This window comes from Cyclopterus lumpus, chromosome 22, assembly GCF_009769545.1.
Source record: "Cyclopterus lumpus isolate fCycLum1 chromosome 22, fCycLum1.pri, whole genome shotgun sequence".
Taxonomy (NCBI): Eukaryota; Metazoa; Chordata; class Actinopteri; order Perciformes; family Cyclopteridae; genus Cyclopterus; species Cyclopterus lumpus.
This window is the reverse complement of record NC_046987.1, coordinates 19,303,849-19,324,959: the sequence shown is the minus strand read 5'-3', so window position 1 is coordinate 19,324,959 and position 21,111 is coordinate 19,303,849. Positions and strand designations below refer to the sequence as shown.

The 21,111-nt window shown below is 43.4% G+C and overlaps 1 protein-coding gene across 1 annotated transcript; it reads left to right on the top strand.

Moving 5' to 3' along the window:
- Positions 1–694: 694 nt before the first annotated feature.
- On the top strand, positions 695–19,555 carry crip2 (cysteine-rich protein 2). The gene is made up of 8 exons (XM_034525315.1): positions 695–853; positions 11,539–11,633; positions 15,181–15,238; positions 15,807–15,938; positions 16,911–16,979; positions 17,099–17,193; positions 17,968–18,025; positions 18,273–19,555. The coding sequence occupies exons 1-8, from the start codon at positions 811–813 to the stop codon at positions 18,338–18,340; spliced, it is 618 nt and encodes a 205-aa protein (XP_034381206.1). The 5' UTR covers positions 695–810; the 3' UTR covers positions 18,341–19,555.
- Positions 19,556–21,111: the final 1,556 nt, after the last annotated feature.

Sequence of the window (21,111 nt, the reverse complement as noted above, 5' to 3'; positions counted from 1 at the left end):
TGCACTATTTGCTCAAAAAGCTTTCCCGCCTGGCCCAGTCTGGCTATGACAAGAAGGCCACAGGCTCACATAGAGAAAGAGAGGGAAAATGATGCCTTCAGGTGCTGCTCGTAAAACATCAAACTTGCAACAACAACAAAAAAAGCTATTGATTTGAAAGACCTGAGTATGCTTGAAACAAATGATGTTGTATGACTACACTTTAGAGGTGTAGTTAGGCCTAATAGCACACACTCTTCATGACGTTGAGGCTGGTCAATTGCTGCTTAAGTTTCATTTCAACATAATTAGGGCATACATTGTCGAGGTTTGTTGCTAATATGAAATTTAAAATAAATTAAAAAAACACAGCCTGTTGTTGAGACAAGCATGTTTGAAAAGGCTGCTCAAAATATTCAGAAAATATAAATTGAAGCTATTTTCCCCATCAGATACAACCGGAACTAGCTAAATAGCTACGAGCTAAAGGGCTAACGCATCTTGAACGTTTGCTAGACTACTGGCAGAAATTAAGAAGAAAAAAAAACAAAACAAAAAAACGTTAAAACAAGCAACTTGACAAAGAAGCCTCGACGTTAACTGTCGAGTTGCGACATTTCCCACGACACGTGAAGGAGGACGCGAGGTCGTTGTACCGTGACGTAGGCTGGGAGGGAGGAGGGTGGGCGGAGCTATTGCAAAGGATGCTCCCGGCTCCGGTGAGCGCGAGCGGGGGGACACTTGCTGCGGAGAGAAGAGACCGAGAGAGGACCACGCGCCGCTCCGCACGAACAACAGACCACTTTCACTACGACCCACGAGCCTCGCGACATGTCTTCAAAGTGCCCCAAGTGTGACAAGACGGTGTATTTCGGTGAGTTTTTACCAGCTTTTTTGTTTGTTTTTTTGTTCCCCACGTTTTTAAATTACTTTTATGGTCATTTATGGTGATATCGATCTTTTTTTTTTTTTTTTTGACGTGGGGTGCATCGTGTTTCACCGTCCGTCAATTTAAAACATAGCATGCATATGAATAGTGTGAGTGTGCAGATATAAAGCGGTTCGTGCCCATTCATTGAAGAAGAAAAACAAAGAAAAGTATACGTTTTACACATTTAGGATGTCGAGTTTCAGAATTTACAATTACATAAAATGCCTCCTTTTCAATTGGCGTGCTTCTTTAACAATATCTCCACATACAGTAGGCTATTACTAAGTATTCTGTATGTTTGACAGTCTAATATTGGCTCCGTATAAATCAATATTGCTTTAAGCTCTTATGTTCAGTGGTGGGGAGTGATAAATGTAAACCATTCCCTGCATTTTTCCCAAAATAACCTCTCGCAGAAATAAAGTCCATAACATTCCTTAGAGTAGGCTTTTTTTTTTTATCTGGCTGTGTAAATGATTCACAGAGGAAAACCCAAAGTGGTCAAATGTAAACAAAAGCCCAGAGAGCAAACATTCCAACTAATTTATCTTTTTTTTTTTTTATAACGTGGGAGAAACCAATGCCGTAAATTCAAAACACTGATTAAATAACGCGTCATATTTTGACACTGATCTGTGCCATTTAAAAAAAAAAAAAAAAGTGTTTGGTAAACATCCAAGCCTGGCAGTTGGCTTATGGAGGCCCTTGCCAAGAGTGCAGCGATGCCATATGCTGAGATTGCCCACTCACGGAAGGAAGGAGCACGGGCATCATCATGCTGCGTCAGTCAGGGAGATGAAAACATGTCAACATGTATCTTTTGCATCCTTGTAAACAAAGATGGGGGGGGGGGGGGGGGGGGGGTAACATTCCCGCTTAGTCACAGAGTGGATGATGACGACGGTGATGGCGTCCTCTATTTACTATACCAGATGTTTTTAAAACATGTGCGCGGATGAGAGCAAAAAGCAGAGGATTAAAAGGTCGTGAAGATTAACCTCCCCCCCAAAAAAATGTCCATCTCTGTTTATGAATCCGAAAGGCCCCGCGGATGATATTGAGCGTATTTAACGCGCTGCTGTTCCGGTCAACCACGCGAGTAATCCCGTGTTTACGTTTGGGAACAACAAAAATAAATAAAAAAATGAAAGAGTCCTTCGACGCTGATTTTATTTATTTTTTTCCTGCTCACATCAGAGCTGTCACGGGGGTCAAAATCAATTATGTGAGTGCGTGGAAGTCCTCTTGCGTAACGCGAGCGGCAGGAAACGGCACAGCATGCCGCTCAATCCTGTGGGTCCCGGGAGTCGCTGTGGCAATGGAATGAATAATAAGATTTAATTTCCATCCCGTGCACATTTTTGTAACGCGTCTCGCAGTATTCGGTTGCAGCGAGCGAGTCACGGCTCCTCTGTGATGTATGTGTGTGTGTGTGTGGTTTTTCTTTTCCCTTTCTTGTAATTCACTGAGCTATTTTGGGTCTGGGTGTGTCTTATTGGGTGGAGAGTCGACTGTGAGGAGGATGATGAGCTGCTTTTGAAGGACCCGGCCCTGCACGTGTCGAACCGGGGGAGGAGGAGGAGGAGGAGGAGGAGGAGGAGGAGGAGGAAGGGAGGAGGGTTGTGAATGGCAAATATTAAAAAGTCTACGTCATTGCAAGAGGGAGGCGCGGGCAAGAGGCCGAAGCATCAACGTGATGTCAGCGATGCGTTTTGGATACTTCGGAATGAGCTCAGCAGCTCCGTCTCCTCTCAAAAACGTGGCCAGAAATCCTTCTCGGGGGTCTGCAGAACAGTTCAAAGTCCTAGTTTAAAAAAAAAAAAAAGTTCAATGTTTCGGTCTACGCCAGGACATGTGTTCCTGATCGAGAAAATTGTCTCTTTTCCATCCTGCGGTGGTGATCCGTGGTGTCGCCATATGGAGCAGTGCTGTAGCCCACCCTGCAGTTTACCCACCTGGTCATCCAGCTGGTGCCCAATATTGGATTTAGCAGGAAAAAGTCTTTCAACACTCGACTCTCCTCCTCCTGTAAAAAAAGAAAAGACGAAAAGACATCATTTGGCACAGCCACAGTCTGGGGAAGAAGTTTTTTAAATTTTTTATTATTTTTCCCTTCGTTACTTTAATGAACAGCTGTTTGTTTTTTACGTCGGCGGCGGTTTCAATTTCATCACTACTAAGTGCACGTTTTTGAGTGTTTGCCGTTTGCTTTGCTTCTGCAGTTTTTTCTTCTTCTTCTGAAACAAACATCAGCAATAAAAGAAGAAGAAGAAGAAGAAGAGGATGAACATCGCTTGTTGCTGGTGTGTGTTTTTTTTTTAAAGAATGTGAACATTGCACTTTGTAATCGTAGGGTTGACATGTGCTACGTCCTGTGAAACAGAGATGCCTAGAATACACAAGGGAGTAGCTGACATGTGACGAGCCCCAGTGGAAATGCACTGTTGGCGTGTGATGGACACATCGCTAATTCTCTCTCGGCTCTGTTTCCGAATTCGGCCACGACTCCTGTGCAATGAGAAACTAACGCGGGGGGGGGGGGGGGTCTCTTTCTCCTTTTTCATTCACCGGTTCCTCAAACTCTGGCTCCTCTTCAGCCACTTGCTCTCTCTCTCTCTCTCTCGCCTCGGGTCCTGGATTCTTTCCTCCCCCTCGTCCCCAGACCCGGAGGGGGGAATGTGGGGGGGAGATGGCTCGCCTTTTTTTTTATTTCAACGGGACACTCTCTCTCTCTCAAAGTGCCTCCATGCATTATAATGGGAAACGACATCTCTATTCACACAAAGCTCTTTCTGTCTCCGCGCACGTTAGCTGCTTCCAGCGAGGCGGAATACCTTTTTCGTCCCAAGTTTTCCCACACACCGCCTCCCCCTTTTTTTTGTATCCCTCTTTTACCCCCAAACATCCACACAAAGCCTTGTTTTTCCCCCTCTCTTGTCAGCACCACAGCTCCCACTCCTCCCCCCCCCCCCTGTCTTCCACTCGGCTGTGAATGTGCCTCCTCGGTTACGCAACATCTTTTCTTGAGTCGCTGCCATTGCGTAACCGCGCCAGGCTACTGTGCACCAGTCATCGAGGGCCCTTTTTTTCTCTGCCTATTCTGAGGCACGAATAGGATCCCTCTAATGGAGACGGCATTAGCCCCCCCACCCCCCCCCCCCCCCCCCCCCACCCACCCCCAAACACAGGTGAAACCATTTCACCTGGGAGCACAAAGAGACCTGTTGCGTAACTGCAGAGAGGAACACACAGTGGTCTACAGTTCACCCACACGTCTCACGCTTTTAATGTTATAGTCCTTAAGGTCCTTTTTGTATTAAATCAAATTACAGTTTTTATGTTATTCGTGCTCCTAGCTTGGCTTGCTGCCAATACAAGCTGAAGGTCTGGTCATGAAAGTTTTTACTGGAACCATATTTGACCAAAATGCAACAAATTCGATGATTTTCAGATTGCAGACCAGAAGAAGACGTCGACTTAAGAAAGACGCACAATCCTAAACTGCAGCGATAGCGAGGACACTGCTTACTAAATTGTAAACAATGACAATATACATTTCTAACCCAACCAACTGCATTGTTTCTCTCACAAAGTGGGACATCTTTCTGTCGTCGGCGGGTCCCTCGATCCCTAAACCCTGGTCCCTAAACCCTGGTCCCTAAACCCTGGTCCCTAAACCCTGGTATCTAAACCCTGGTATCTAAACCCTGGTCCCTAAACCCTGGTACCTAAACCCTGGTATCTAAACCCTGGTCCCTAAACCCTGGTCCCTAAACCCTGGTCCCTAAACCCTGGTATCTAAACCCTGGTCCCTAAACCCTGGTATCTAAACCCTGGTATCTAAACCCTGGTCCCTAAACCCTGGTCCCTAAACCCTGGTACATAAACCCTGGTACCTAAACCCTGGTACCTAAACCCTGGTACATAAACCCTGGTACATAAACCCTGGTACATAAACCCTGGTACATAAACCCTGGTACCTAAACCCTGGTACCTAAACCCTGGTACCTAAACCCTGGTATCTAAACCCTGGTCCCTAAACCCTGGTACCTAAACCCTGGTACCTAAACCCTGGTCCCTAAACCCTGGTCCCTAAACCCTGGTCCCTAAACCCTGGTACATAAACCCTGGTACATAAACCCTGGTACATAAACCCTGGTCCCTAAACCCTGGTACATAAACCCTGGTACCTAAACCCTGGTACATAAACCCTGGTATCTAGCTGCAGAGCTGCAGGAATACCAGGACCATAACCTTTTGGACTTCTTCTTTATTAAAACAGTGTGACGGGACGAATCCTCCGCTGTCCACAGACACACAGGTTTCTGACAGAGAAGTCGTCATTTTGAATATTAATCTGGGACTATTATTAAAAAAGCACCAGCCAGTAACCACCGATGCCGAGTGGAATCTCGAGGATTAGCCGATAACTTGAACTCTCGATCTTTTTAAAGCTACTTTTTCTTTACACTTTCAAAGGGAAATAATCATTTAGACACTTCCTTCTCTTTACAAGCCTCACTCTTAAGTTTATAGTATTTATACACGCTATTTAATCTGTCATGTGACGTCTGCCCCCTCAAAGGGGCCGATTATCCAATTACATGGGCTACATCTGAAGGTGCCTTTCTAGTGACTGCAGCCCCCGCTTCTTCTTTTTGAAGACATGGTCCGCTACTCCCATGTAAGCCAGTCACGCCGTGCTGGTTTTGAAGTCCCCAGTAGCTCGGGACACGGTGTCCTGACTGGTTAGTGGAGAGAGGGGCGAAGCTGGGTTTTTTTTGTGGGGAGGGTGCTTTTTAAGCCCTGCGGCTCCTCTGGCCGGCGCACACAGGATGCGAGTTAACTGCGGACCATTTACGTCAGCCCGCGAAATTCACGAGGTCGGCCTCTTTTATTCACAAAGGGAGGGGGGGGGGGAGTAAAGCCCGGGGAGGAAACCTCGCCTCGGCTGCAGCGACGGACGACCTCCAGAGCCGAGTTTTGCCTCTGGGTTGCATCAGCCGCAGGAGGAGACGGCTCCAAGTCCATGCTTCCTCGTGGCTCTTGAGCATCCGCCACCCCCCACCCCCACCCCCCCGGCCTGCACGGTGACCGTGAGCGCGCACCTCTCTGAACAAATCGATTCTCATGATTAACGCACCACTGACGGGGGTCCATCTCATTATCTGATCCCTCAGGACCAGCATCAATTATTAATCGCGTGAAAAGTGCTTAAATATTTTAAATAATGGGTTTCTAGCTTTCCAATGTGAGGATTTGCACCTTTTTTTCTCTTCTGTTTTATAACGAGGATCTTTGGGTTTTGGACTCTTTCTCGAACAAAAGAAGGTTTTTGATAATGAAATAATCATTGGTTCTCAATTGTGAGAGTTTTCATATTTGCTGGGCATAAACAACACGCATTATAAACAGAATTGTATTTCCTAGTTGCTCATGAAATGAATTTAAACTAGACCGGGGCACCTTGTGTTCTGGCCACTTGCCTTTGCCAACATTTGTCCCTATTTTACGGCATTTTATAGACTACACTTTGTGAATTAAGCAAATAAAAAATCCATAAAGTAACAATGAAAACATTTATTTATATTTGACTGTAACGCATGTAAACATCTAATTTCTTTTCCTCTTAGACTTAGACTTTGATAGGCTCTTCAAAAACCACAATTTCTAGCACAATAATTGGCATTGTTTTAATTTTAGGAGTAATTATGTAAACCCGTTACTCAGACATTATGTAAATTATGCACACATTGTCCCGTCCTTCAATAAAAAGGTTGTAGGCCGAGTAGTTTGTTTATTGCAAGAGCTGAAAGCTTCAAAGTCGCTTCCCTCGGTGAGGTCGAATGCCCGACTGAATGGGCGATTGTCTTTTTAAGTTTAAGTAAAAGGTCCTCGGGGGTGTTTGTCCTCCAGAGAACAGAATAGAGGGAGGATGCAGGCCTCTTTTGTTTTTTCCTTTCTTAACATTCCTCTTGAGATACAAGTTGTTGTTTTATTTTCTTTTAAACTTAATGTAGCTCCCGTGTTTGGGTCCTGCTATGCCTTCTGGGGTCAGTCCGTCGGGTGGATGGTGTTTATTAGGACGTGCGGTTATCACACCGCTGCGACAGAAAAGACACCCGCGTGGACTCAGCTGTCACTGATGGATGAAGGGAGTGAGGAAGAGGAGGAGGAGGAGAGGGGCCATGTGTGTTGGTTCATCCGTGTGTTGTTTGATGGTTTCGTTGAAGGACGTGCTGAACAGATGGGTCCACGTTACCACAGGGTTCAACAGACAGAACACAGCCACAGATATTTACAATAACATTGTTACATCACGAGCCACACGAAGAACCTCAGATGTACTTTAGCGCAAACATGTTGTTATACTTACTCCTGGCAAACTGATCAAGACCTTTGTTATAAACTGTACATTTTGATATATTGATTATTTACACGTGTGCTGCATTACAGTGTGTCTTTAAAGTCCCAGTAAAACTAAGTTAAAGAGTTTTTAATCTGATGCATTCCCAGTGAAACTGAACTTTTGAGCGGTGTGCAGGTATAACAGGGTTTTAAATAAGATCTGTAGAATTTTATTGGATCGCTATAAATGATTTAATTTGATTGTATTTTTATGTAAAACTAAAAAGAAATAGTTCTTTCCCAATAACTAGGGAATATTATCTAAAAGGGTATTTTTTATAATATATATATTATAATAAAAAAATATATTATAATAAAAAAATATATTATATATATATTTTTTTTAATTATTTTTTATATATATATATATATATATATATATATATATTAAAAAGTTTTACAACCCTCACACATTCTCATGTATTTAGCATTGTTGTGACATGTGGCTTTGAAGCCATTAAACAACCAGACGGGCAGCCTCTGATTTGGATTTGACCCCGATCTAATCATTGAGCGATAAAGAGAGCACCCATATGCGAGTCCAACCCCCCCCCCTCCCCCCGCCACGTTGCATCCTGGGAGTTCAGCTGTATAAATGTTGTTCAGTGCTTGCACTAGTGTTTGTTTATCAGTTTTGACTTTTTAGCCTTCAAGAAAGACAGAAAGGTTGAACTTCCTTCTGGGTTTGGGTGCAGCTGCCTCTGTCACTGTTGATAATTACGCCACCATAATGAAGTCCTTTTGGAGGAATTGGCTGTTAATGTTTTCCCCTCTCTGAAGACCCCTCGTTAAAGTGTTTTGCTGCTCCTCTTACAGGCTGTCTGTAGACGGAGCATAATTGGTTTCAGTCTTAATAAGAAGTGAATTATGTCAGAGAAATAGCTAAAGGAATTGAATTTGACCTTCTTGAAGTCGTCTAATCTGCTCACCGGAGTCTGGATCCCAAATTGCTGTCTTTACCTATTGCATTAGATGTCTTATGGCTCTAAATAAAGTTAGACCCAGTTACAGAGTCCTGATGACTGCCCTCTTTTTGTTTCTCTCTTAATAAATATTTATCTTATGGGCTTATGATATCATGGATAACTTGTCACCAGAACAGTAGAAAAAGCACATTTTATTTTTATAAAACAAATGACGCCCAAGTGATGGAAAACGTTGCCTTTTACAGATGTTCAATGTCGTTAACGTTGCTTTATTTAATATGTCTGACCTTATTAAATCAGAAAGCATGAGCCATGTGCTTATTTGAATGCTTTTTTTTTTCCAGTTACGTAAAAGCACTGAAAACAGTGACTCGTGCCTTGACTGGCATCATCTCGTCTGGATGTTGCCCCCCTTAATTTCCTGCAACGCCTCTTTCTATGGCCGTCAAATTAAATAGATTTCTTTTCCTCCTTTTTTTTTTTTCACTGTTTGGTAATTTCCTGGCTCCAAATCAACTCCGCTGTGCCGAGGTGGGTGGAGTGCCACGGCTGGGGGTTGTGTTCATGCACATCCAGGGCAGGGCGGTGCAGTGTGCAGAGCTTCTCCCCCGGGAGCCTCGTTTTCCTTCTAATTAATGTTGAGCAACATCAGTGAAACACGCACTCGTAAACACAGACGCCGAGTCACAGAGATGAGGAGTCAGCGGCCGGTTTATTAAACCATATTGACAATGCAATCAGAAACGGAAGAGCTTAGACTTGGAATGTACAAATGAAGTTAAGCGGCTTACCGGCGCCTTTGTTTATCCTTTTGTAGTCATCTTCTCACCTGGAGCTCAGTGTTCCTGCAGCAGCATCAATACAACCTCAAATAACCTTTTTATATAGTTACCTGAGAAATTGAGATTTCTGGCTCCAATTTCTAGCCAATATGACGAGACTGTGATCTCAGTATTATGGCATTTTATATTAAACGGTGAATAAGTAGAGCCGAGGCGGTAAGTCACCCAGTTTTTGTAGACCACGTCCATTAAATATACGTAACTTTGCTGTTTCTTTGATTTCTTTGCTGCTTTTTAATCGCAGAAACGGACGTCGACGTCGAGTGAGAAGTGATTAAAACTCTTTAGCGGTCCAGCTGTTTGCGTTAAACCCCCCGAGGGAATCCTTTTTTTGTTTGTGAGCTTTTGGGTGAGAGAAAAACAGATTTGGCACTTCCCTTGTTTGTTCACACGAGCGGCAGCATTCACCCCTCAGGTCGCCCTCCGTAAGGAGGTGCGAGGGAGACTCGTTTACTATTTAAGGAAGACGTCGGTCCCGTTGTCGCGGTTACTTTTCATTTCTTTTTTTCCCCCATCTTTGCATGCCGGTGACGTGTCAATCTAAACGCACGTCTACTGGCTTTATTTCGTCGATCGAGGCTACGCAGTATGACGGGTGATGAGGACTCTGGTGGGGTCATAAACATCTCCACCTCCCCCCCCCCCCCACGCTGCAACTCCCACTACACATAATGCTCACCCCTCTTCTGATGACAGCTGCCCTTTAAAACAGGGAGTTGTTATACAGTGGACACACGCAGGGAGAAGGATGAGGACACACACCGGCACTGTTTCCATTCACATCTGTCTGGTGGTGCAACGACATTCACGAGTCGGTCACACACACACACACACACACACACACACACACACTCACACTCACACACTGACGAGTGTACACTGGCAGCGCTTTTAACGCTGCAGAGTCAGGAGGTATATGACGGGTATCCTCCGATTTGGGAGCCGACCGGTTGAACTCCAGCCGGCTCCGTTTATACGCTCCTTAAACATCATCTGAAGGAAGGTTTTTTTTTTTTTAAGAGGCATGTTCTTTAATTTAAAAAAGATGAATTTACAGAGTTGCTTTCTCAAAGAGTTTGATCTTCTCTCTCTCTCTCTGTTTTCAGTCACTTTGCATACTGCGTGCAACACCATGGATAAAGAGTGATTTAGAGTCTCTTGTTTTTCCTTTGAATAAAAGTATCTTTAAGAGTGATTTAACATTTCCGGCATTCCTTTGCGCTCAAGTGTCGATGGGAGGTCGTGCACGCAATCCTCTTGATTCTCTCAGTTTTTTAAAAATAATTGACTGAATGAGAACTGAATGCAGAGTAAACAGAAACCTCTGCAGGGAGAAGTTGGATCTCTCCTAAAGCATTTTCCACCACACGTGATACCCATAACATCAAATCAACTTAAACGTATGTGATTTTAAATTTTCAATTTGGTCGAAGGTGAAAAGAATACACATATCCATAAAAGGAACGGTACATTAAAAAAAAGCTGCCGTCTCTCCCTCTCTCGCAAAAATAAGAACAATAATGCAATGCTGTCTTGTTTTTTCTCACGGTATTGAAGACAAAACACTTTGGTTGTTTAAAAAGTCTGTTTTGAAATGTGTCCTTTTTAATGCAAGAAGCTATGAAATTCCTTTCCATGACATTCATATTTAGACTTCCATGCTGTGACTCTCAAATCTCTGAAGCTGGACTTCAATCTTGAACAGGTTCTAGTGGTCCCTTATGGGATGCACGCGTGCCTTCGACTTTGGGTTATGTAGGAAACGGACTCCGGCATCCTGTCTGATAAGAGAAGGTGTTTCCTCTACTGCCTGCACGACTACTCGGGGTCCATTGTGTGGAAGCAGCAGAGATTTATTATTGGAAACGGGTCTAATTGGGGGGGCGCCCCTTTGCTTGTCTGGAGTCGGTCTGGGAGAGAGAGAGAGAGAGAGAGGGGGGACGGAAATGGGGTTGAAGGGCCGTCTGCAGCAGGATGGGTCTACTGTAAACTGGGGGTGGGGGGTGACACAAAGGATCTTGGTTGGATGTGGGACCCCCCCCCCCCCACCCCCCTCGATGCTCCAGCTGGACGGGGACTCGTGCCACTGTCCATCTATCCCTCAATGACATCATCGCTGCATCCTGTGGTGGTGCACAGGCATTCCCAGTACCCCCCCCCACCACCCCTCACCCCCACCCCCCCACCCCCCACCCCACCCCAGTGGCTCAGTTGGCTCGATGACAGGATTCCCCTCCATCAGCACAAGCTGATGATTATTCTGTCACGACTTGAGCGTTGTTTTTGTTTTTTTGGAGCGCCACATTGCAAAGCGAGCGCGAAACAATCGATGGCCGTTGTTCGCAGCGACGTCTCTCGAGTGCTGGCTTTCACGCGACTTGTGCCAGTCTCTGTACTCACCCCCCCCCCCCCCCCCCCCATCCCCCCTTATCTCTTGTCTTTTCATGTGCAGCTGAGAAGGTGGCATCGCTGGGGAAGGACTGGCACAAGTTGTGTCTCAAGTGTGATCGCTGCAACAAGCTGCTGACCGCCGGAGGCCACGCTGAGGTCAGTAAGACGCCAGCGGGGATTGAACGCATCTGACTGAACACTTTTCTTCCGTTGCATGTCTTCATATTAATATTGTTGTCCACTTTATGCACATTTATTTCAAATATTTAAGTACTAGTTACTCCTTAAGATTAAGATTTCACGTGTGCGATCTCAGTAAAATTCAAATGAACGCTGTTAAGTGTTTTCTCACGTCGTATTGCATTAGTGATAATATTCCAACAATGCATGTGTATCATGAATAAACCGTCATCAACGGTGTTATTCTGCTTAATTATACGTAGTTTTACTGACTTTACGGGCTTTTGGAAATGCAATATTTTTACATAGTCAAAGGATCTCAATACTTCTTCCATCGCTTGCAACTAACAATCATTTTTTTCATTAGCAATTGCTTGTAATTAAGTCTGTTTTTTAAATTTTGTATTCATCGTTTAGTCCAAAAAAACGTTGAGAAAACTATCGGTGTTTTCCCACGGCGACGTTTTCAAACGCTGTTCTTTCAGAATAAAGGTCCAAAAACCCCAAAGATTAACTTAAAATGTGATTTACCGCTTCGCTCTCTTGAACAGTCCACCTGTTAATAGTAAAATGAACGGGGACATTTTAAAGGAAAGCCATAAAACAGGAGATATGAGTTTTAACTCTGTAACTGGGGCAATGATATGGACTCTTTCTAGTGTGTGTGTGTGTGTGTGTGTCACCAACGTTGCCCGAGGGCTTCACCTCCCACTGAGGCCATTCATGCTGACGTGATTTGCACTCAGTGACGCCGTGTGAACCAAATGGCTCTTCTGAATTGACTTTAAGGGCTTTTCTCTGTTAATACATGTTCTACTTTAGTTGTGTTTCTGGATGACACGTCGGCCCAGTGTTGGTCACACACCGGGGTCAAAGGTCAATGAACTCTGTGCCATTTGTTTCTTTACAGTTCAGTGGCTTGTTGTTGTGACATCAGGGGAAGCCAGTGCTTCACGTATTGACTTATTGAAACATGGTGTTTTACAGTGGATCCTCGATTTTTAAAAAACTCACTGCATTGCATGTTTTTTTTGAGTTTTAAAACACATTCTGAGCACAATTTATAAAAAAATCTCACACCGGGTGCAAAACGGGCGCTAGTTTGTGAACTGTTGTAGCTTGCGAGCTAACCGCTAACATGCTAGTAGCCAAGATGGCGGCATTATCCACTCAAAATAGCCATTTCTATTTTCTCTGGATTTCCCAGGATTGTTCATGATAGTTTCATTAAAGATAATTGTATTGTTTTTCGACCATAAGGAGGTTATATACGAAAGGGAATGGTGCCAGTCCGCTCTTAAGCAGCTTTTTGTTTCCCCAAAATGTCAGCACCATTGGGATGATCTGCTATTGGTCAACTCCGGCAGTCAGTTTTAGTTTGTTTGAACTTTAACCCTGAATGACATTTTTGTTTTTTTTATAAGCTGGTGTGTACAGATATGAAGTTCTTTCCTTTCATTTCACTTCACAGAACCTTCATACAGACGTGCGTGCCTTTTTTTTTCCTCTCTGTTGCATAATCACACGTCTCGACATAAGATGGATGTCCACCCCACCCCACCACCCACCCCCACCCGCCCCCTTTCAGGATCAAGCCAACGATTCAATTCTCACCCTCTCTTTCTGTAAATGGGCGAGTCAACACAAAGAGGATGTGATCTCAGCGTCTTTGTACACAAAAGCAATTTCCCTGCAGACTCCAAAGGATGCTGTTTAATCTCTGCACGATTACAGTAGTGTAGTCTCTCTCTCTCTCTCTCTCTCGCTATAGCACCGTGCCACAAGCCTGACTTTTAGTAGGCAAAAAACACACAACTCAATACTTCATCATCGTCATGGAAACAGAGTGAGGCTGAGAGACGTTACGTATAAAAAAATGTAAAAGCATGGAAAAATGGGATATATATTTTGTCGAGGAGGGTGTTTGATGTCATTGCCCGGTATGCAAAAGGTTACGACCCTTAAAGAAATACTGACTGCCTCTTTAAAAGGAGTGTGTGTGTGTGTGTGGGGGGGGGGGGGCGCAGGATGGAGTCCACTGTGGCCGAATGAGGGCAGCAGCTTCCCGAGGCTGCTGGCAGAGAGCCAGGCTCGAAAAGACTGAGGTGACAAGTCTTCAACGTTGACCCTAAAAGATCCCGACTGAAGCTAAACGGCGGAGCTCCTTTCTGAGAATCACCACGTACAGACGTGTCATTGTTGATGGACTCCATCTCAAAGTTATATAACGATCTATAAAATCCTCAAACGGTTCGTGACGTTATTTTTTTCTGAACGCGTTAAGATGAATCTGACGATGACACGACTGTAATAAGATTGTGAGACTCACGAGCAACGTTTTTTTTTAAAGAAAAGGATGAGAACCCACACAAATAAAATCCATGAAAAGGTTCAACTCGAGAAGGAAAAAACGACCTTTTAGGTTTGAACCGTCCGGTTAATAGCTATAACTTGAAAGCATCTTTTTCTGAATATAGCCGGCTACTGAGGGTCAAAAATGAATCCACCTCCATTCTGCTCTCTGGTCTCTGGACTGAATCGAGGCAAAGTGAGCGAGTCGAGGTCAGAAAAGTAAAAGAAAAAGATGGAAAACGCACATTTCGAGATGTCAGGATGTGGGGGAAGTGAACTTCTGGGAAGAGAGTGGGCCGAGCAAGCGGTGGATAATCCATTTTTAGGGTTCCTTCTGCCTCGCAGCTGGAGCGATACTGTCCACAGCAGACTGTTAACATACCGCTCTCTTCACTTGACAATGGAGCCCTGTGTTGTCCGGCCCTGAGAGAGTCGTCGGTGCTTAGTCACGGCAGCGGTGGCCAGACCATCATGGATCTCATGAATGTCAAACAGGAAGTGAGAGAGTAGTGTACCAGTAGCTGATCTGGTCATGGTTAATGCATTATTAAAGGTGAGAAAGCGATCCTTTTTTTTTTTTTTTTTTTCTTCTGAGGGGAAAGAAAGGGAGCTCAAGTGGCCACAAAGCATTGTGGGTAATGTCCCCTCAGTTTTTTTTCTTTTTTTCCCCTTACCATCCGAGGGCCTGGCGTCCTGCCCGTGGCATTCGCTTGGTTTCTTCTCTTCTATGGGCATCGGGCTCTGGACCAGTGGCCACCCCTGATTCTCCCCACCCCCCCCTCCCCTCGAGCTGGTCACATGCTCCTGCACTGACCGCCACATTCCCAGCATGCATCAGCAGCGAGCCATCTATGTCTCACACTGACCTGGCCTTCGTGGGGGGGGGGGGGGGGGGGGGGGGTACAGAAGTGTGGCGCTGGATTCATCAACAGAGTCCTGTTTCTTAGAGACGGGCGGCGTCTTTATTATGTGTTTGAAATGGGAGGAAAAAAAGGGGGCCTTGTTTCCGTTTATGGACCCAATCTCCTCTACAAAAACCCAAATATGTCAGGAAAAAAAGTTGTGAAAAATATGACATTTTCCCATTTGCGTCATATGTATTAAAAAAAAAAGAATACAAATCCTTTTTCATGCCCTTTTGAGTGAGTTTGTTTTTCTGTCTCTCCCACAGCACGATGGACGGCCCTACTGCCACAAACCGTGCTATGCTGCCCTCTTTGGGCCGAAAGGTAAAGTGCATGTAGATGTATTCAGCATAAAGGACTAAAAAACAACATATTCATGAATAAACATACATAAAAAAGCTTTCTAGTATTCAGTTAGTCAGAAATGAGTTGATTCAATTATATGTGTTTTAGTTTTGAGGCCACAGTTAAAGGTGGTGTTGCACTGGTGCTACGCAGTATTGCATTATATTCCATAATATACATAATACATTGGACAGTGGCTAAGTCAGTATGTCAATGAATACATATTCAAATAATAAAAAATGTTTTAAACATAATAGAACCTGAAGTGCATAAGTTAGTGTGTAAATAAATACATATTCAAATAATAAAAATATATAAAAACCTGAAAAAAATAAAATAAAAAAGTAATAATCAATGTTGCTACTGATATATTATTTTGTGATTCATAAAACTTTAAAAAAAAAATCTGAATGGAATATTGATTTATTTAAGCTTTTATCTATTTTATTAATGAATCAGTTATAGTATTTTAGTGGAATGCCATGTGTCAAATCAACTTATAACTTAATTAACTCGTACTGTTCCCCCTCCTCTGCATCTTTTACAGGCGTGAACATCGGTGGCGCCGGCTCTTATGTGTACGACACTCCGGCCAACAACAACCCGTCTCCCACGAGTGTGGATTCAGGCCCCAAAGCCGAGGAGAAGCGAGTGTTCGCCCCGAAGGTGGCGTCCAAAGGTAAATGAGAGGCGCGTGTTTCCTACTGGTCGTACTGGGAAACGCAGCTCCGTCAGCCAGTGCTTAATGGGAAAAGCTCCACATGTTGGTGCTCTAGGTCGGAAGGAAAGCTGCTGCTGACTCGATGAGAACGCCGACATCACAAAGTCTTTTGGGACTTGAGGAGGATTTTCTCAGGCGCGTGTGTGTGTGTGTGTGTGTGTGTGTGTGTGTGTGTGAGTGTGTGTGTGTGTGTGAGAGAGTGTTTTTCTGAGAAACCCCCGTCAGCAGGAACTAAATCATCTTATCAGGTGTTTTTCAATTTCTCTCCGCTGTGCAGTTTTCAGTTAGTTTTCTACTCACTTTGTCGTTGAGGCCAAAAAACTTGTGATTTTTTTAACCTTTCGATGTGTGAGACAGCTCACCGGATAACGAGGGATCTTTTAGAATCGTTTACAGTTAAAAAAATAAATAAAAATACAACTAAGAATAGAAAGAGGAGAGATTAGGTTTATGTACATTCAGTAGAATGCGTTTAAGACTTATATTTAAACTTTTTAAAGTTATATAATATGCTTTTTATAGTTTGTTTAATTTTGTTAGTTTTGACTTTGTGTGTGTTACGTAGGTTTGAATTTGTGTGCTTTTATAATGCGTGTGACGTGAAGGTGGTTTCATTATTAGACTAAAACCAAACCAGTGTCTTTTACCCTTTGGCGCCCCCTGCCGGCCGCAGCTCAACACTACATGTTCACTAAACATTCACGAGTGAATATTAGTTATATTATTTTAACATGGCGACCACAACAAATTTGCAATATTAATCTTCCTTCTCAATATATCCATCCTGAAAAATATAAAAGCTGTTTAGTACTTGGTTAAAAAAAGATTTCATACACACCGAACTGGAAATATTAGTGGTGATTTTCCTTTTAATGTGTGTGTGTGTGTGTGGGTGCGTGTGTGTGTGTGTGTGTGTGTGTGATGTTTCAGCTGCTGGCATCACCACCTTCTCCGGAGAGGCCAACTTGTGTCCCCGATGCAACAAGAAGGTGTATTTCGGTGAGTATAGTTCCACACGCCCACAACGCCAAAGGAAGGTGTAAAAAGGTGTGAACTTGCGAGCGGTTGCCATGGCGGCGTCTCACAGGCGTGCTTCACTGTGTTTTTTGTCACAATAGCCGAGAAGGTGACGTCCATGGGCAAAGACTGGCATCGACCCTGTCTGCGCTGTGAGAGGTGCAGCAAGACTCTGGCTCCCGGCAGCCACGCGGAGGTGAGGAGAAAGGGAACGACTCGAGGGAGAGAGAGCAAGGAAACGACTAGAGAGAGAGAGAGCTAAACGTCTACTTTAATGATGCTCATAAAGCTCGGCTACAGAGGTGTTAATGTAGTTCTGTGTTTTAGCATTGAGGGCTCAGTTAGTGGCAGTTGTGTCCATTATATTTAGAGATGTTTCTAATTTTATGTTGTGTGTAAATACGGAGCATAAAGACATAGAAACATCTCTATAACGTAGTGTGGGACCACAACACCTTTTTGACAATAAACTCCATTTTTGTTATATATATATATATAATTGAATTTACACATTTTGACAAACATGTCCAGCCATAACATCCATCTTTTATACAGCTGTGTTGCATGGGACTGCATGAGATCAAAGCTAATAAAGTGGCCACTAAGTGTGAATGCTAGATTAAAAAAAAAAAACAATTGAGGGAGCGTGACTACAAAGAGTCAAAAACAATCACACATTCAGAGTTTAAATTTTTACAGCCGCATATATATATACAATTTTATATACATTTATATATATATATATACATTTATTTATAAAGAATACATATATATATATACATTTATATATATATAAAGAATAAATTATATATAGAATAAATATAAAGAATAAATATATATATAGAATAAAGTTTCAAGTTGAATGTGACTCACACACACACACACACACACACACATCTCTCTTTTGTCATACACACAGACACATATACAAACCGTGCTAACGTTGGTCGTTTCTCTCTCCCGTTTGCAGCACGACGGCCAGCCCTACTGCCACAAGCCGTGCTACGCCGTCCTCTTCGGGCCCAAAGGTAACCGCTAGGGGGCGCTGACCACCCGCAAATTATCAGCTACACTTGAAAACAGAATGTCTTGAGCACTCGATCCACACAAATAAAGCCGTCACCGGAGAGTCATTCTCGACCCCCCTTCTCGAGCGAATGTTTTTTTTTGCCTACCTGTCCTGCTGCACCTTGTCTCCCCCCCCCCCACACCCTCCCCCTCTCTCTCTGTTTAACCCCCCTGACACCCTCTTTGCCATCCCTGTGGTTTCTCCAGGCGTGAACACCGGTGGTGTTGGCAGCTACATCTATGAAAAGGAGCCCAGTGCAGTGACCCAGCCTTGAACCTTTGTTGTCCCACCCTCCGCTTCATCCCTTCTTCTTCTCTTCACACCACTGGCCACCAACCGCAGTGTTATTCGTCGCCCGTTGGTCTTCCTCCCACCTTATTCGGATCCTTTATCCCCCCCCTTCATGACCCTTCGTCACCCGCATCCCGGCTGATTTTATAGATGCGTTTGCACCCGGGAGAGAGAGCCACAGCCAGCATTCATTCCCCCACAGGTTGCTACAAATATTTGTTATTTATTTGTTTGCCATGTTTACACATTTATAAACGTGTACGGGAACCACGTTGCATTGTCACCACAGTAAAAATACGAAGGTGTTATATTTCAATGTTGTACCGTGAAAACCGTGCGATCGAGGGAATGTCTAGTTTTTTTTGTTTTTTTTTGAGATGACGGATGTTTGTTTTTCGCAAATAGCGTGACACGAGAGATGGGATTCTCAGATTTGGGGAGGTGCATTGTGGGTAGGTTAATTTTTTTTTTATCTTTGAGGCCGCTGCATCCTCCAGGTGGTGCTCGGGAGCACGGTGCCAATAAAATCTGTATTTAATAAAACGCCATATTTGCATTTTGGCTGCCGGACAACATTCCTTTTATGTATAACATTTTTATTTTTAAAGCGCCAACACATATATTGTTAAAAAAATAAAATAAAATAAAAAGGTGGGAACGTTGATCTCTCAGGGGGGGACTGTTACATGCTTTTTCAACACATCCACGAGGCTGTAACATGAATTCATTTGACTTTTGGGGCACATGTTAATAAACCTGTTTTAATGTAAAAAATCTGGATAATGTGCTAAATGAATAAATGTTTTAATACGAGGCAGAATGTGGGTGAAGGGAGGGCCGTGCTTTCGCCAGAGCAGCAACATGTATTTATAGCTTCAAATGGAGTCCTTAAGTGAATTAGCCGATGCACTACTACCCTCTACGTGACTTCAAGAAGGTCGAACAAGGCGACGTAAGCTGTATTAATCTCTACCATCAAGATTTATATCGTTTTTATTTCAAGTCGCACTGCTGATGACGCACTATTTAAAGTTTTTGTTGCCGTTGTTGTTGCCATTAACAGTAGCTTAGCGTGTAGAAACACTGCAGACAAGTCATTCTGAGAGAATGTGCATAGAGTTTTATTAGTTTTATTGAACGACTGTTTGTTTCCTACCTGTTCGGAGACCCTTAAACAAAATAAACAAAATTCATCTGAGTCTTTTATTGTTTCTTTTTAACTCCCATTTTTCTCTTCATGAATTGCAATAAACAAACACTACATGTTGTGATTGCGTGCGCTTGTGGATTTCTTGTCTGATTATTAAAAAGGTGCAATAAGTACCATTATGCCCTTCAGAGTGCGGAGGAAACTTATGTCACTGCGATAAAAAGAAAAGTGAGGCTAACCTTTTTAAAGTTTTGAAACAACTGGACATTTTTATTACGTAGTTGTGTTGCGAGGGCTGCTGCACTAATAAATGCACATTTAATACCTTATTTATAAAATGTAATGTACATGTACACAACTATTAGGACATTACTCCTGTACTGTCCCTCATTCTCCACTTACGGGTGCAGTCAGATGGATTTACGCACATTGATAAACACATTTTTGCTCAAAACTACATCATATTGTTTTTCTCCAAGCCATTTATTAAATGCTAAAATAAGAGGACCAGAGTAAATGTTCTAAAAGGGCCGCTGTTAAAGGTTCGATCAATTTAAAACAAAGGCAAAATATAAAGTAAATGTTAATCCATTATTGGAAAACTTCCCCTTGACGCAACTAAAAGATATGTATGTTCATCTGATCTGACATTTACTGACTTTTGATTCTTACATCTATACGTTGAAATGTAGGTATACGCAAACTGTGTTACTCTTTTATGATATTTTTGGATTATTATTTTATCTTCATTTTGTCCTACTGTAAGTGGAGAGGGGGAGGTGAAAAGAATGGGACTGGGCTACAGGTAAAGGTGTAAAGACAGTATTGTTGTTGCCTGGATACCAAACATGTCAGTATATGGCGCCTCTTTATTGTTTTGAAATCAGTCACACACACACACACACACACACGTTGATGGAGACCGCCGGACGAAGACATCTGTTTGTCGGGCCCAAAAATTCGACACAACCGACTTCCAGAGAAAAGAGTCGTCTCCACCTGGAGCAGGTGTGGCCTCGGGGAATGAAGCGCCGTTCAGTGTGCACACTGGAGACGTGGAAAAGCTCGTCTCTTCAATTGTTGGAACGTATCCGTATATGCTTCATACACACAGATTTGGACCCCAAAACGGGGGAAATCCATATTCCTCCCGGTGTCTTTTTTTTCTTTCTTTCTTCGTTTCCTTTGGACCGTTTCCTCATTTCCTCATTTCCTCATCGAGGCGAGTGAGAAGTTTGTCTCACTTCATAAAACAATATTTCCATCATCTACAGTTATTCCCTCAAATAGAAAACGTGCGCATGGGCTGCTGTGAACGTTTTCCGAGGGACTCAAACCTTCCGCCAGATGGTCCTTGAACGCTTCAGCGAAGTGACCCCCGAAAGCATGCCGCGTTGGGAGACCGTGGAGGTCACCTTCACGGGACCGGTCTCCGTGCCATCATAAAGTCTTTAAAAAAAAACTAAAATAAATGCTGCAACAATTACGGTTTTGAGGGAAACAAATACATATTGAGGTATGATTTCATGTCATATTGGATGGATGGGACAACGAGAAAGACGTTGAAGATTTCATCAAGACAGTTGTATGATTACAGAGTTGTT